The sequence below is a fragment of the Phragmites australis genome, chromosome 1 (assembly GCF_958298935.1).
Source record: "Phragmites australis chromosome 1, lpPhrAust1.1, whole genome shotgun sequence".
In the NCBI taxonomy this organism is placed as follows: domain Eukaryota; kingdom Viridiplantae; phylum Streptophyta; class Magnoliopsida; order Poales; family Poaceae; genus Phragmites; species Phragmites australis.
The window spans coordinates 26,947,760-26,962,975 of record NC_084921.1 but is presented as its reverse complement, the minus strand read 5'-3'; the positions used below and the strand labels follow the sequence as shown (position 1 = coordinate 26,962,975).

Here is a 15,216-nt window from a genome sequence, read left to right as displayed (position 1 = left end):
CAGTTTTTTTTTGTGTTTTTGGATGAACCTGAAAAGAAAATGCATGTATATGTTCATTGGTGGAGGACTTACGGCATTAGAAATTCAGTTGGTAATAATTTAGTCTTTGAAGAACAACTTCCTTGCAGCATGTCTTTTACTACGAAGTATATTGAATTTGAGTAAATAAAATGATTCAACCTTTTTTATATGGATTAGAAATACTGAGCAGGGAAATGTAGTGAGAAAGAATTCTAACCTGATTATGTTTTTTGGATCAGATGAATCTGGGTCTTCTTCAGTGAGGTGCCGTTTACATGATTCTTTCACATCCGTAGGTGAAGTCTGTATGGTACAAAGAATTTATGGCTTGTCATGTTTTGTTTTCCCTCTTGTTTGGTAATGATGTTGGAATAAGGGCATGGTAATACTCACGATGTGTTCTACTGGCGTTGTTTCAGCTGCGGATAATAAACTTTCTGTTTCTTTTTTGTGTTGTTCCTGTAATTATTTGTACAACCTATGATATTTATCCTATGAACATGTATTACAATATGGAAGCAGAAAATTTTTGTCTCTGCGGAATATCAATTGATGTTGGGCTGTGTGTTTGAGCCAAAGTAGTTCCTGTGTAATTGAAAGTATGTTAGTTAGTATGTAGGTATACAATGTTTTTTTTAAATTTAGTAAAGTATATATATTCATGTGGAATAAAGGGAAAGAAAATGTAACTGATATATGAAACATTGTATAATCAATTACTGCTTGTTACTGTAAATAGATTGTAAAATCTCAGTGACCAAGATGAATAAATAGTGACAGCAGTTATAGGAATTAAAGCAATAAATGTAAGCTGAGTAATAATAAGGTATTCCCTATACATTGGAAAAATGAAAAAATACTAAACTATAGGAGTTGAGAGGTAATATTAAGATTTTATTTTAACGTTGTTTCCTTGGTATGGTTTGTAAGGTTACAGAAGTAATAGCTATGATGGTTTATTTAAAGGAACTATAAAGATTTTAGTCACTAACAGATCTATGCAATTAAGCTAAAATATTGAAACTTCTTGTATGTAGGTAAGCTACTTTTAGGAACATCCAAGTTGGAGATGCAAGTTTGTGCAATAGGCGAAAGTTTGTAAAAATTATTTATGTTTTAGCATGTACCTGGCATTTTGCTTGTTGTAGGTAGGACAGGAACAATTGGACCACATGTATTTATTATGGATCTAACTTGAAATGATATGTTTGTTTGTTGCATGGATGAAAAGGAGACATTAATCTTTAGAGTGTACTTGTGTCCATATAATCGTGTAATTTCTAGAGGTATTTCTCCTGGAGTTATTGTCGAAGACGCTGCAAGTGTTAAAGCTGGAACACCTGTGAGTTCTTCTCCAATGGTACCAAAGAAAACAATTTCAATGCTTTTTGGGTCTTCCTCATTGAAATTAGCTGGGTCAATTGCTACTAATGTGATACGGTACCTAATAAAGAAATAAGTCATTTGTTAGCTTAGTAACATTATTGAACTTACTATTTTGTATAGGATGATTTGTATGCTTACATTGGTTCAGCAGTAGTTGCAGCACATTTTGGGCATCTATAGCCATCACCTTCTTGGAGCACTCAATTGTGACATGAAGTACAGCCAAGGTACCATCATGGTTGATTAGGTTTCAGTGTTTTTATCACAACATCAACTTGGTATGTATTACCCTGTGGAGTACATGTATGTAAATACTTGTGATTATCTAGTATGAACGTAGATATTGAATTGATGGAAAGTTGAGAAAAATAGCGAATTAGCTTACATATATCTTGTGTGTGTTGATGACATCTGCAAGATCATTAATGGATATTGATATGGTTTGGGCACTTGCATTTGGTGTATTTAGCCACGACACTTCATGTGGAAATGCTTTGAATCTGTGTACATATAATACTTTGAATTTTTTTTTAGGATTTAAGAATCAGCGAAAGAAATATTGAGCTGTATAATATGTTATGTAAAGTAAGTAAGCAATTACCTGTTTTGAAGTGCAATTGCTTCAAGTATAATGGGATTAATATGCCATTGGCATGTGGTGCTCCCCTGGAGTTTTAGTTGGCCTATATAATAGAAGTATTGTAAATTTCAAATAGTGCTTAGTGTCTTACTTGCTTCTATGTATTCTTATACATATAGAAAGCTAAACGATTTTACCTTCACGTGATTTGCAAGTCACTCCAAGCAACAGAATAATTATTGGTGTTCTTTTGCTTTCTTCAATAATTTGTTCGGCGGGAAAATCTGTAGCTTGTCGACCCCAAAGCATAGCTTCAATACTTTCCCTGCATAATTTATGCACAATTTGAGATTGGGGATAGTATTAAATTTATTAGGTGTTGTAAATATTTTTGTATTTTATGTCACAAAGAATTATACTTATGCATACCTACCATCTGTCAAATAAAGTTTTCGATTTGGTTTTTGTACTCCTTTAACATAGGCTGTTGTAGTATGGTCAACTGTAGTTAGTCTACCTATGACATCTTAGGAACGATACATATTGTTAGATTGCTTGTATTCATGAACTATAAGTAATGATGATATTGTAAAATGGTAGCACCTGCATTTTTATATAATGGGTGATTTGTAGAGTACCTGACATATCGTTGATGTTATCTATTCTTGTCTTCAATATGTCGAATGAAACTAAGGAGTAAGCAATCTTTGGAAACATCGGAGAGATTGTCGATGTCTTATGGACCTCAGTGTAATTCGTGAATCTGATTAAGAACATATGATCAACTGCTCGATAAGTCATTTTGGTTGGAAATATTTGGAAGTATTGAATGAAGTATACTTCCTCTTCTCTAAGTAGTGGTTTATACCGATCCACTTGACGCTCAGGCACTTGAGCTTCAATAGCTTTCCCCTGTGCATACAATAGAGTTAGTTATGTGTTTAGGTTTGCATGTAAATAAAAAAGGTAGTAACAAAAGCGTTACCTCTTCATCTAGTAGAATAAAATCAAGTCTCTGTATTTTATCTGGGTTATTATCAAGTCTAAATTCAGATAGTCTTGTAACTCTTGCACATATTTTTGCTCGAAATGATGATGCATTGATATTTTTCAAAGGAGTTATTGTCATCTGAAAGGATAAAATCATGTGTTAAAGAATTACTTGGGTATACACACACACATATATATATATACACATAGTACTAAATATATATGTACATAGTACTAAATAGCTGTTATGTGTATAGCAGTGTAACAAAGTGACATGTACAGAAAAGAACTTGAATTTAAAGTTATGTTGATTTCCACCGGGACACAATTAAAAAAATAATTATATATACATATATATATATATATACGTGTATATATATGTATATATATATACGTGTATATATATGTATATATATATGTATGTATGTACAGATATAGATATACATAAGGTATATATTTAGCGGGTCTATATATTTATATTCTCAAAAGTGTTTGCATAAGGGTACAAATCAATCAGTTCTCTTTTGCTATATTATATTGTGAAGAATAGCTATATGTTCATGGTTTCAAATCTTTCAGCTACAGCTATAAGACAAAAGAAGCTATAATATTTGATTTGAAAGCAAACTGCAAGGTCTTTTGGAACGTACTTGTTTGAAGTCAGGAGGTATTGCAGCAGTCATGTAAAACATGCATGATGAAACAATGGAAAATCATAGAGATAAACAGTATAGCAAGATATTATCTTCATAATAATTAATATGTTGTGGAGGAAAAAGGATATATATATATATATATATATATATATATATATGTATATATATTGATGTCCACTGGTGCACAGCTGCAAGTAGTGTTAGAAATACATATACATCAAATATAAGTTGAGATATATGAGCCATAAAACAACAGATATGCTCCTTCTTTTAGTTTGATCGAACTCAGTAAGATAGGCTGCATCGCACAGGATCAAACACCCCATAAGCTTGAGCTTTTTTCTTGCCTCCATCCTTCTTTTGATTGTTTTGAAATGGAAAATAAGATACTTGGAGCATATGATTAAATAATGATAAGATATCTGGATGTATCTAATTGTTAAACAGCATGGTCAAAGACTGACATAAGAAATAGTTGCCAGGTAACTATCTGTTGCCTTCCCTTTTTTTTTTGACAGGTCCTTGCATTTTCTTAGTCTTGGGATGATTATGTTTGATAAAATTAAATATAGACATCCCTGATAACAGCTGCTACTGATCATACATGATGTCCTCTTGTATTTAGTTTAGAACTGCTGAAATGAGATACTTGTATGTTCTTTTGCAACATATCGATTCACTGGAAGCCATAAAGGACATAGCTGCATGCTCTTTTGCAAAATATTCATTCACTGGAATCTATGGAGCATTGTTCTTTCTGTAATATTATATTGGGAGGAACAGCTCTATGTGTATAGCTTGAGAAATATATGAGTTCTAATAGAGTAGAATCCAAAATATATAGCTTCTTTTATTTATTTCACAATTGGTAGAATGACATAGCTGCACTTTTTTGCAAATTATTAATTGACTGGAAGCCATGAAATATCATGCAAGAAACAAAATGTAGGATCCAAGTTCTTTTTCTGCATAGTTTATAACTGTAGCAGAATTTTCTGATATACTACATTCTTTGTAATCATTCCAGTAGTACCATCCTCATTCTCAATAAGTATTTTGAGACCTTGTTTTGATGTTACTCTTGATACGGCAACATAAAGTTGCCCATCCTGTATTTCAAGTAAACTCCAACTGTATCAAGTGTCTGCCCATGGCATTTGTTAATAGTAAGACCGTAAGAAAGTCTTAGAGGGAATTGACGTCGTGTTAGAGTGAAAGCCCATTTAGAGTTGTTTCCATGTAGCACAATGCGTGGTATGCATACATGGAGACCAATATGGGAACCTGTAATAATTTTAGCCTCTATCAGGTGTTGTTCTAATCTTGTAACAATTAGCCTGGTTCCATTGCATAGACCTATTGATTGGTCAATATTTCTTAGAAGCATTACAGGAACACCTATTTTGAGAGCCAATGCATGTTGAGGAAAATTATTGAGCGATATAGAGTTTAAAAATTCAGGTGGATATAATATTGAGAAATCATCGGGTTGTTCAATAGAATTTAAGATGCTATCATAGCTAAAATAATATCTGCAATCTCCTGGAACTCTATGGAGCATAAATTCATTGATTTCATCAACTGTTGAATTCAAACGAGATACCAATGCTCTTCTGCTAAGATATTCAACAGAATTGAAGTTACTACTGAATTCATCGTAGATAGCATTGGTTATTGATTCTAGATTATTGCTAGTAGGTTGTAACAGAATATCGGTAGGCAACAGTATCCATTTCTCATCTTCACTTTCAAAATCTATTTGCCCTGGAATTTTTCCATCACCAACATTTAGAAGCCATTCTGCAAAAGCTGACAATTTTTGTTTCTCAATAGAATTCAAATTTGGATTCTCTAATCTCATATTGATTGTAAGGTTAAAAACTTTGAAATGTCGCCATAATGGAGAACTGACTAAAGATGCACCAATGGCTTCAGCAGATGTCGCGGTGTTGACTACTAGTAATACTTGTCTAAAATCTCCCCCTAAAAGAATGTTCATTCCACCAAAAGGTTTGTTTTTATTATCAGGATTTTCAAGTGAAAGGATATCTCTTAGACTTCGATCTAATGCCTCAAAACAGAATCTATGAGCCATTGGTGCTTCATCCCAGAGTATTAGAGAAGTCTTGTTTAGTAGTTCGGATAGATTTGTACCTTGCCGTATATTGCAGGTGCTTGATTCATTGATATCTATCGGAATTTGAAATCTTGAATATGCTGTTCTACCTCCAGCGAGTAACAAAGCAGCAATTGCACTTGTAGCTACAGGTAAGGTAATTTTTGTTTGTGACCGTAGCTTGTAGATTATGCTTTTCCATAGAAATGCTTTACCAGTTCCTCCAAATCTTGGGAAAAGAAAATAAATACATTAGTATCTATGTACTTAATTACATATTTAGAAAGGTGTAGATCTTCATGCATTGAATATAAGGTGCAGATATACCTGACACAAAGTAAAGAAAATTTGTATTGTTTTGAATATTCATCATGATTGAATCAAATATTCTTCGTTGTTCGTTGTTAAGAGTTTGATACATCTTGTTTGCTTGTTCTTGTAATGTATTTCTATCATAAGATAGTTCCTCTATGATTAATCTATTTCTAGTGATGGTAGAAGAAGTGATTGATGGAGAAAGATTATAAGTAGCTAAAGATAGTCCATTTTTTGCAAACATTGAATCTAGTTCTTGCATGAGCAATTCCATAAGATGTTCAGTAGGAATATTATATGAGCTGTTCTGCAATGTCCTACGGAGTTTATAGAGAATATCATCAGTCATATATTTCCAATATTTATCAAATAGTAGTTGTATATCAGTAACACCACAATAGGTAACAATTGTCATGAATAGATGCCTCAATTGAGATGATGTTGCCCAAACAATGGCTTCTTCGAATAAAATAAACCATTCAGTATCATCTCCTATTAAACCTCGAGCTTTACATGCTTCACGGAATGTTGGGTATGTGATATTTTCATATGTTCGAATATCTTCATAACATGTCGCACCTCGAACTACCATAAGCAACACACGTAAGTAAAATGCTTCTCCGGTTCTAGGATGTATAAACCGTAGTCGGCCTATCTTGGGTGTTTTTACACCTCTTTTGGCCCATATTTTTTTATCAGGGTGCCATGTCCATTTTGTAGGGAATTCACAATATGTTAGGTCTCTTGCTTCCATGTTTTGTTGGTTAGTGACGAACCATTGTGTAAGCATGGTCACTTGGTAATCAGGGTTATTTATTATGGCTTGGACATTTTGAGCTTCATGACATGTAATGATATTCATACCAGGTAAATGAACATGGAGCCACTCAACAGCAGGTGTTCTACCATGTATTTCAAACCCAAAGAGCCTCCAAAATGACTTGCAAGCAGATAGATAGCGAGATTTTATATATTCAGCTATTTCATCTACTCCATCGTTATTATCTGGTTGATCTGTATCTCCATGTGAAGAATCATTGGATAATGAGTTGATTAAAGAGACCCATGCATAATCAGGACCTTTCATCACATATTTGAATAAATATTTAATTAAATTAGTTCTATTACAGACTGCAACATTGATGTGAGCTTGATATTTTTTTAAAAGAATCATATTATATGGCACAACCCAATGGTTGTCCAATTGAATTCCAATCTTCGTAACTGTTCTACCATCATCGCGACGTCAGTAGATTACAAAGCCATCTTGATCAATGAATGTTTCTTCACGATATTGTTTTGGAAACCTTTTGCTGCATACACCATTTTTCATGCACGGAGCATTTGGGTTGTGTCTCCCACATGGGCCATGAATCATAAATTCCTCAACTAAATAATAGCCCAAAGGATCTATTTCTTTGTTAGGAATTTCAGCACAAACATAAGAATCAATAGAGGATGGTAAATATTCGAATTTTTCATGTGTTAACCATGTTAGGATATGAGAGTGTGGTAGCCCACGTTTTTGAAATTCATTTGTATGAACAACTGTAAAGGAAAAATAAAGTTGTTATTCATTAGAGCTAGCATAATTAAAGAAAAGAATATAAATATCAGGACTGTTATATATTGAAAATATTCTAATATGATGATCTTATCTAAAATAAATGCAAGAATGTAATTAAATAGTAGAAGGCAAAAATGAATTGAGAGTAGTATTACCAGCTAGAGCAGGTCCAAATGTACTCCCATCTTTGAGATCATTTAATAGCTCATGTAACTTGAGATGGAACACTCGAACAATAATATCATTTTGGTCATGTGGTTTTTGACCTGATTCATACTTGATTCGTTCTATTATCTCAAGCCAATTGCTATTGCAAGTTTGTGTTATAAAGAGTTGTGGAGCTCCATAGACACGACATATAGCCATACAATCATGGTAATTTTGTATCAGATATCTTTTGGAGCCAATAAAACTGGAGGGTAATGTACGTTTTATCCCAACATCTTTACCTCTTGATGCACCTTTGTTAATTGCTTCAGTAATTCCTTGATATGTTTCAGATCTTAATTCAGCTTGGTGGAAAAAATGAAATGTTAAGCGTTCGCTTTCCATGCAAGAATATGCATTTACAGAAGCTTGATCAGATAATCGACCACAGCAAGTATAGGGATTTGGGACATATTTTCGGTAATGAGCATAATAGGTAAAATATTCGAGCATTGTGATCTCTTGTCTACTAGTCAAAGGCTGACCATCGATCTGTTTATATTTGATACCCAAATGGTAACTTGGCTCACCATATGGAAACAGAAGAGGATATTGTAATGCAATCAATGCTGGATGTATAGGATGTATCTGTTTGAATTCACCGCTATGACATTCAACAATGATGTCAAATTCAATTGCACCAATAGAAGCATCGCCAATCACCAAAGCAGCTAATTCAGAAGCAGTAGGTAAACCATATCTGTCCGCATGAGTTGTATAACTTCCGATTAATCTGATTGAGATATCCGGAGCAGTTGGTGATAATAAACGATCTCTTGCCATTCTGAATTCTTTTACTAAAGGATTATATGCATCTAGCATCTTTATGATATTTGCTACAATAGCTGGATCTAAATCTCTCGACGCTGCGTCATTACCAAATATATTTAGTCTATTGGTTATTTCATTCTCAGTATCATAGATATAAAGTTGAGCATATTGAGGAGGCTCGCCCTCTTTAGGCAATAAAGATCCTATACGATGATGGACAACACCATTGATACGAAAGACATATGGGCCATCACCAGTGTTAATGCTTTGATCAATATGAACTCCCATAGAGGTAAAAGCAAATATAGAGTTGTATTGTCTTATATGACGCATAAATTTATTGCTTTGTGGGCCTCCATCAAACCGAATAAGTTCATTAAGTAGTTCTGGTCTAGGTCTAAAGCATGGCAATGAGATTTTCTCACCATGGCAACACAAATTATATATAATTCTTTTTTGGGCATGTGAGCTGCTTTTTTCGATACGCTCTTGGTACCAAAATATAGCATCACATTTATCACAGATATAATCCGGTGCACCATAATAAGATCGATTTTTATATGTCTCTAAATATATGCAACAAAAAAAAAAGAAAAGAAAGGTCTTTTAGTTTAAACATGGTATAATACCTTGTGGCAAAAGATTACATGCTGTATTATATTAATTGAGCGCATAGGTAGAGGGGACATACCTTTGAGGAAATTTGTATATTCTTTCACTGACTCAAACATATCTTGTAATAAATAGAGCAGCAGGTCAGTTTCTGAAGCTGCAAACATGAGTATCATTTCAGTTAATAGATGTAGTGTTGATACCATTAGCATATTTCTTTTGTTAAATACTTGTGTTGCTAAAAGAGGAAGAAAATATAAACCTTGTTGCGCCAGAGCTTTGAAATAGTTCCAACGTTTTCTTTTCTTGCGATTCTATGTAGCGATATGCGGTGGTACAATGGGACAGAAATGATCCCCTGCATTGTTCATAATGATTCTCAATGAAATTGTAAGAAGCATTGTATGTATCTATACTTTCATATCTATTTCTACTTTTTTTATTATTTTTTTGATATTTTTTTTTGTCTATGTGCAGTACTTACTTGTTATTGTGTTTTGTAGCTTCTGGCAGTCTGGTTGTAGGTATGAAATTGAAACAGGTGTTGCAGGGGGTTCTGTTCCAAATAAGAAGAAGATGAGAACCTCTGTGAGTATAGCTTTATTTTTAGAACAATTAAGAGTTATTTTCTAAGGCATATGTTGGAGGTTAGTAGAAGAAATCATAGGATAAGAAGCATTTGTGGGTCGCAGATATTAAGTCCAAGCGAAAATATATGATTGATTTATGTTTGAGGGTAAAAATCATGTAAAGAATTCGATAGTGTGTAAAATGTAAGTGTATTATAGTTAGATTGACAATAGCGTGTATGTTTATTGGATACATATACAGATGTTCCTTTAGAAATATATATATATATATGTGTGTGTGTGTGTGTGTGTGTGTGTGTGTGTGTGTGTGTGTGTGTGTGTGTGTGTGTGTGTGTGTGTGTGTGTGTGTGTGTGTGTGTGTGTGTGTGTGTGTGTGTGTGATATATTGAATAATGCAGAGTGATGTTGTAAGCATATATCGGAGCTTAGTAACCAGATCGTACCTGGATAATTGATAGCTGGCATGTTCGTTGGAGGTGAAAGAGAGTCGCTTCGCATGCGCCGTCGCATGCGAGATCTACGACTTGATGACATGTATATAACTAAATAGCATAGAACAGTAGCCAGCTATTATTTGGAACTTACTGGAGCAATCATACATGTATTAGGACATGTGATATATAGATAAAAGTCCATGGTATCTATCAACTATTAAGGTAAACCGCAAATTGTAAAATGCAAATTCCAAACACACATAACATATATATAGATGAGGCTGGAGTAAACTGAGATGTACTTGCAGATATGCAGTATGGACAGTGCTCAACAGCTTTTTTTTTTACACAGACATAACATATATAGCAACACATTATGCTTTAGCTATGCACAATAGTGAACAAATTGTTGGATTAGCAGAAATAGTTTCAGTTAAGCATATTGTAGTTTAGCTATGGAGAGTGATCAGCACATTTATCATCTTTAAAAAGGACCACCATTATAGATTACAGGAATTGTATTAGCACAAATACTTTCTATGAAGCAAATTGTGCTTTAGTTATGGACAGATCAGCACATGCAATTTAAAAAATATGAAAAAAAGGACAACCATTACAATTGTAATCAAGATAGCAGGACTGAAAAATAGATTACATGCTGCACATTTTAATCATCTTTAAAAAAAGTAAAGGGGACCACCATTAGAGTTGCAATCACATTTTTTTTCCTCCTGTTTAGTAAAAGGGAAGGATCAATCTATTAAGGCAAACCGTAAATTCTTAAATGGAATTCTACATAGACATAACATATATAGCAACACATTCTACTTTAGCTATAGAAAATAGTCAACAAATTGTTGCATTAGCAGAAATCGTTTCAGTTAAGCATGTTGTAGGTTAGCTATGGAGAGTGATCAGCACATTTATCATCTAAAAAAAGACCACCATTATAGATTATAGGAATTGCATTAGCACAAATAATTTCAGTGAAGCAAATTGTACTTTAGCTATGGCCAGATCAGCATATTCATTCTTTTTTTTAAAAAAAAAAAGGACTACCATTACAATTCTAATCAAGATAGCAGGAGAACAAAATAGCTTACATGCAGCACATTTTAATCATCTCAAAAAAAAGAAAGGAGACCAGCATTAGAGTTGCATTTAAGATAGCAAGAGAGAAAATAGCCTACATGTTATTGTTCAGGTTTAATTTGCTAAATCTTTATAGGTATTGTACCAGTAGAAATAGACATGTTTGGAGATATGCAGCATGAATAGTGCTCAGCTTTTTTTCCCCTCCCTGTTATTAAACTGGAAATGATCAAATGGTTTAATTTGCTAAATGATTAGATGGATTGTATCAGTAGAAGTAGTTTTAATCTAGCAGAGATTACTATATTGGATAGACTAAACATACATGTATTTACATATATGGTGTATAAATTGTGAACACTGGTATCTATCAACTATATGGACAGTAGCCAGCATATTGTTGCATTACCAGAAATAATTTCAGGTAAACACATTATAGTTTAGCTATGGACAGTGATCAACACATTTGTTATGTAAAAAAAGGAACACCATTACAGATTACAGGAATTCAATTAGCATAAACAGTTTCAATGAAGTACATTGTAGGTTAACTATGGATAGATCAGCACATTTTTCATCTTAAAAAAAAGGACTACTATTATAGCTGTACTCAAGATAACAGGAGAGAAAATAGCCTAAATGCAGTTGTAACCATTGCAAGAATACACTAAACATGGAGTTTTTTTCGTTATTAAACTGGAAAGGATCAAATGGTTTAATTTCGTAAATGATTACAGGAATTGTATCAGTAGAAACAGTTTCATTGTAGCAGAGATTATAATTTTGAATAGACTAAATATACATATATTTGCATATATGGTGTATAAATTGTGCTCAGTGGTATCTGTGAACTATATTGATAGTAGTCAGCACATTGTTGCATTAGCAAAAATAATTTCAGTTAAGCACATTATAGTTTAACTATGGACAGTGATCAGCACATTTATGATCTAAAAAGGACCACCATTACAGATCACATGAATTTTACTTGCAGAAACAATTTTAGTGAACCACATTGTAGCTTAGCTATGGATAGATCAGCATATTTATCATCTTAAAAAAAAAAGGGGACTACCATTACAACTGTAATCAAGATAGCAACAGACAAAATAGCCTACATGCAGTTGTAACCATTGCAAGAATACATTGAACATGGAGCTTTTGTTGACCTACATGCTGATGTCAGAATACACTCAAAATGAAGCTTTGGCTGGAGTAATAATGAACAGAACCTTAGATAGAAAGACCTAAAATTAACTGTAATCAAGATACTAGAAGAGAAAATAGTCTACATGCAGTTCTAACCATTGCAAGAATACATTGAACATGGAGCTTTTGTTGATCTACATGCCACTGTTCAAGCTAACAGACATCATTGTATTGGATTTCTAAAGTATTCACTATATCACTCAAAAATGAAGCTTTGGCTGGAGCAATAATGGACAGTTGTAACCATTGCAAGAATACATTGAACATGGAGCTTTTATCGACCTACATGCTGATGTAAGAATACACTCAAAATGAAGCTTTGCCCGAAGGAATAATGAACAGAAACTTAGATAGAAAGACTTAAAATTAACTGTAATCAACATAGCAGAAAAGAAAATAGTCTACATGTAGTTCTAACCATTGCAAGAATACATTGAACATGGAGCTTTTGTATATCTACATGCTACTGTTCAAGCTAACAGACATCATTGTATTGGATTTCTAATGTATTCACTATATCACTCAAAAAATGAAGCTTTGGCTGGAGCAATAATGGACAGGTCCTTAGGTAGAAAGATCTGAAATTATTGGTTAAAAAAGATCAAGCAATTTTTATATGTCTGCATTGCCTGTCTAGCGAAACTGTTATACCAATTTGCAAGTGTTGATGCCCCGGTGGAAAACATAGCTCATATAAAGATGGAAACTTCAGTTAGCACTTTATTACTGCAAATGTTCAATGAACAGTCGAAGGAAAATGAGTGAATAAGAGGAGGCAGACCTGTGTTGGCACCGATCAGAAATCCTTGCATATGAAGAAGGCAACCGCATTGTGGAATAAACGCAGCAACAGTTCGGCACATGGAGGAAGGTGGGTGCTTGGCAGCGGCGGGCGCGAGTTGAGATGGAGAGGAGGCAGGAGGGCGAGTGCTCGGCACCTGCGGCCAGACCTTTTAGGTATTCGGAGAGAGGAACGCCGCCGGGGGGGGGGAGGGGATCGGGGTGACGCGCTGAGGAATGACCGCGGGGCTCTGGAGCTCAAGGAGGGGGGGGGATTGGAGTACAGAGCTTGGGGTGAGGGGGGGACGGGGCGAACCGAGCAACGATGGAGGCGAATCGGTGGAGCTCGACCGATGTGGCTGCACAGGTGAAGAATGGAGGCGAAACGGGGTGGGGGGTGCTCGAGGAGGGGTAATGGATTTTGGAACTCCTGGGCGGGGGGGATTGGGGGGTGGCGGAAGGGATGCACTGATGTGCCTCTGCCGGTGAGGAATGGAGGCAGTGGAGCTCGGGGACGAATCGATGCGTGGAACTCCTGGGGGGATTGGGGGGAAGGGACGGGCCGATGTGCTTCTTCCGATGAGGAATGGAGGCGGTGGAGCTCGGGGGATGAACCGATGCGCTGGAGTATGGAGCTTGGGAGCGGGGGGGGGGGGGGAGGGGTGGGATGGGATGGCGGTGGCGGGCAACGGTGTGGAAGACGCTGCAGCTGGCGGATGGAGTGAGGGGCGACGGAGAAATGTGAACGAAGCGCAGTGCGGAGATTTTTCGGCTAGGAGCTGGAGGCTTCTGGAGCGGGGGTGCGGCGGATATTTTCTGCGGAAGCAGACAACGCCGGTACATGCTGATTCCGGGGCCCACCCGTCAGCCAATGACGCATGGTGAGCTACAGGAGCTACAGGACCGTGGTGCCCTGCGCGCCCGCGATTGCTTCCGCTGATAGGATAGAGTATTGATAAAACCTTCATCTTCTTCGCCAGCAAGGGAAGAGTTTTTCTCGAGGGCCACATTGTAATTTTTTTACTTTCTGAGGTCCTTTTTTTAGAATGTGGCCAGGTGCATGGTTCTACCATCTCGATACTAGTATCGATGCTCGTGCAATGCACGTTTTTGGTTAGGTGGGATAGTGGTCATTAGGGGGGACATTAGTGGCATTAGTGCTATTAGTTAGATGGGGTGATGGTGATAAAGGGATGTACTAGAGGTATTAGTTGTGAGAAAGGCAACACATTACAATGAATATGAGCCATTCGATGCTCGCCTGGGTCACCTTCCCTTCGGAAAATATACTTGAAGCACATTGGTGTAGCGTGGTTAACAAAGTTATGTCTTTTGTCATCACATCTGGTGAAATTCTTGCAGCACCCACACCTGCAATCACATTCGTCCATGTGATCCCTTATCCTCCAAAGTGCATAAAGCTGAAGATGTCATAGCAGCGCATAACGCTCGTAGTGTTGGGGGAATCAGGATCCCCAAAGTGCTGCCTCCAATATGTGATGAGATAGTGTTACATGACCATCTATCACTGCGGATTGTTACCATTGGAGCCGTATACAGCATTAGTCAGATCAAATGCAGAATGTTTTCTCGTCCATTCTTTTTGAAGCTGCAGATGAAGGTACAACAGCGTCATGTATTTGTGTGAGAACTCATGTCCTGCGGATATATATATATATATATATATATATATATATATATATATATATATATATATAATAGACACTGACTAGTCTCTTATTTTCAAAAAAAAGATAGCAATGAGTGCAAAGTCAATGAAGTGCCAAGTATATAAAAGTGGCTTGTCTTACGTTTATCCTTTTTTTCCTTCCCCTTTCTTATTTATGTTAGTGCAGATTGTGAAGAGTCAATAGTGTTATTTGAGAAAAA

At 35.6% G+C, this 15,216-nt stretch overlaps 1 protein-coding gene and 1 long non-coding RNA gene across 10 annotated transcripts; both read right to left on the bottom strand.

The window, feature by feature from the left end:
- Positions 1-562: 562 nt before the first annotated feature.
- On the bottom strand, positions 563-9,286 carry LOC133913586 (uncharacterized). 9 transcript variants are annotated; one of them, XR_009909065.1, is made up of 8 exons: positions 7,787-9,270; positions 5,788-7,078; positions 2,973-3,116; positions 2,828-2,899; positions 2,626-2,750; positions 2,417-2,513; positions 2,185-2,312; positions 1,785-2,090 (listed from the first exon to the last, which is right to left on the bottom strand). XR_009909065.1 is itself a non-coding variant. In XM_062356815.1 (7 exons), the coding sequence occupies exons 2-7, from the start codon at positions 2,978-2,980 to the stop codon at positions 2,005-2,007; spliced, it is 516 nt and encodes a 171-aa protein (XP_062212799.1). In that variant the 5' UTR covers positions 2,981-3,116; positions 5,788-5,965; the 3' UTR covers positions 1,786-2,004. The 9 variants fall into 9 exon arrangements, 4 of the variants coding, with proteins under 4 accessions (XP_062212793.1, XP_062212799.1, XP_062212785.1 ...); XR_009909063.1 differs by lacking the exon at positions 1,785-2,090 and adding an exon at positions 563-1,697 and having other exon boundaries at positions 2,626-2,899; XR_009909062.1 differs by having other exon boundaries at positions 1,786-2,090; positions 2,626-2,899.
- A 194-nt stretch (positions 9,287-9,480) lies between these two features.
- LOC133888460 (uncharacterized) lies at positions 9,481-10,766 on the bottom strand. Its single transcript, XR_009903795.1, has 3 exons — positions 10,255-10,766; positions 9,706-9,777; positions 9,481-9,579 (listed from the first exon to the last, which is right to left on the bottom strand). It is a non-coding gene; the product is annotated as an uncharacterized LOC133888460 (long non-coding RNA).
- Between the last annotated feature and the right edge of the window lie 4,450 nt (positions 10,767-15,216).

Bases quoted from the DNA above. Each gene is read 5' to 3' on its own strand.
- LOC133913586 (XM_062356794.1), bottom strand. From the start codon at position 3,669: ATGTTTTACATGACTGCTGCAATACCTCCTGACTTCAAACAA. The intron at 3,117-3,627 runs GTACGTTCCAAA...TTATCCTTTCAG, and splicing joins TACCTCCTGACTTCAAACAA to ATGACAATAACTCCTTTGAA. The intron at 2,514-2,625 runs GTACTCTACAAA...ATCGTTCCTAAG, and splicing joins TAACATCAACGATATGTCAG to ATGTCATAGGTAGACTAACT.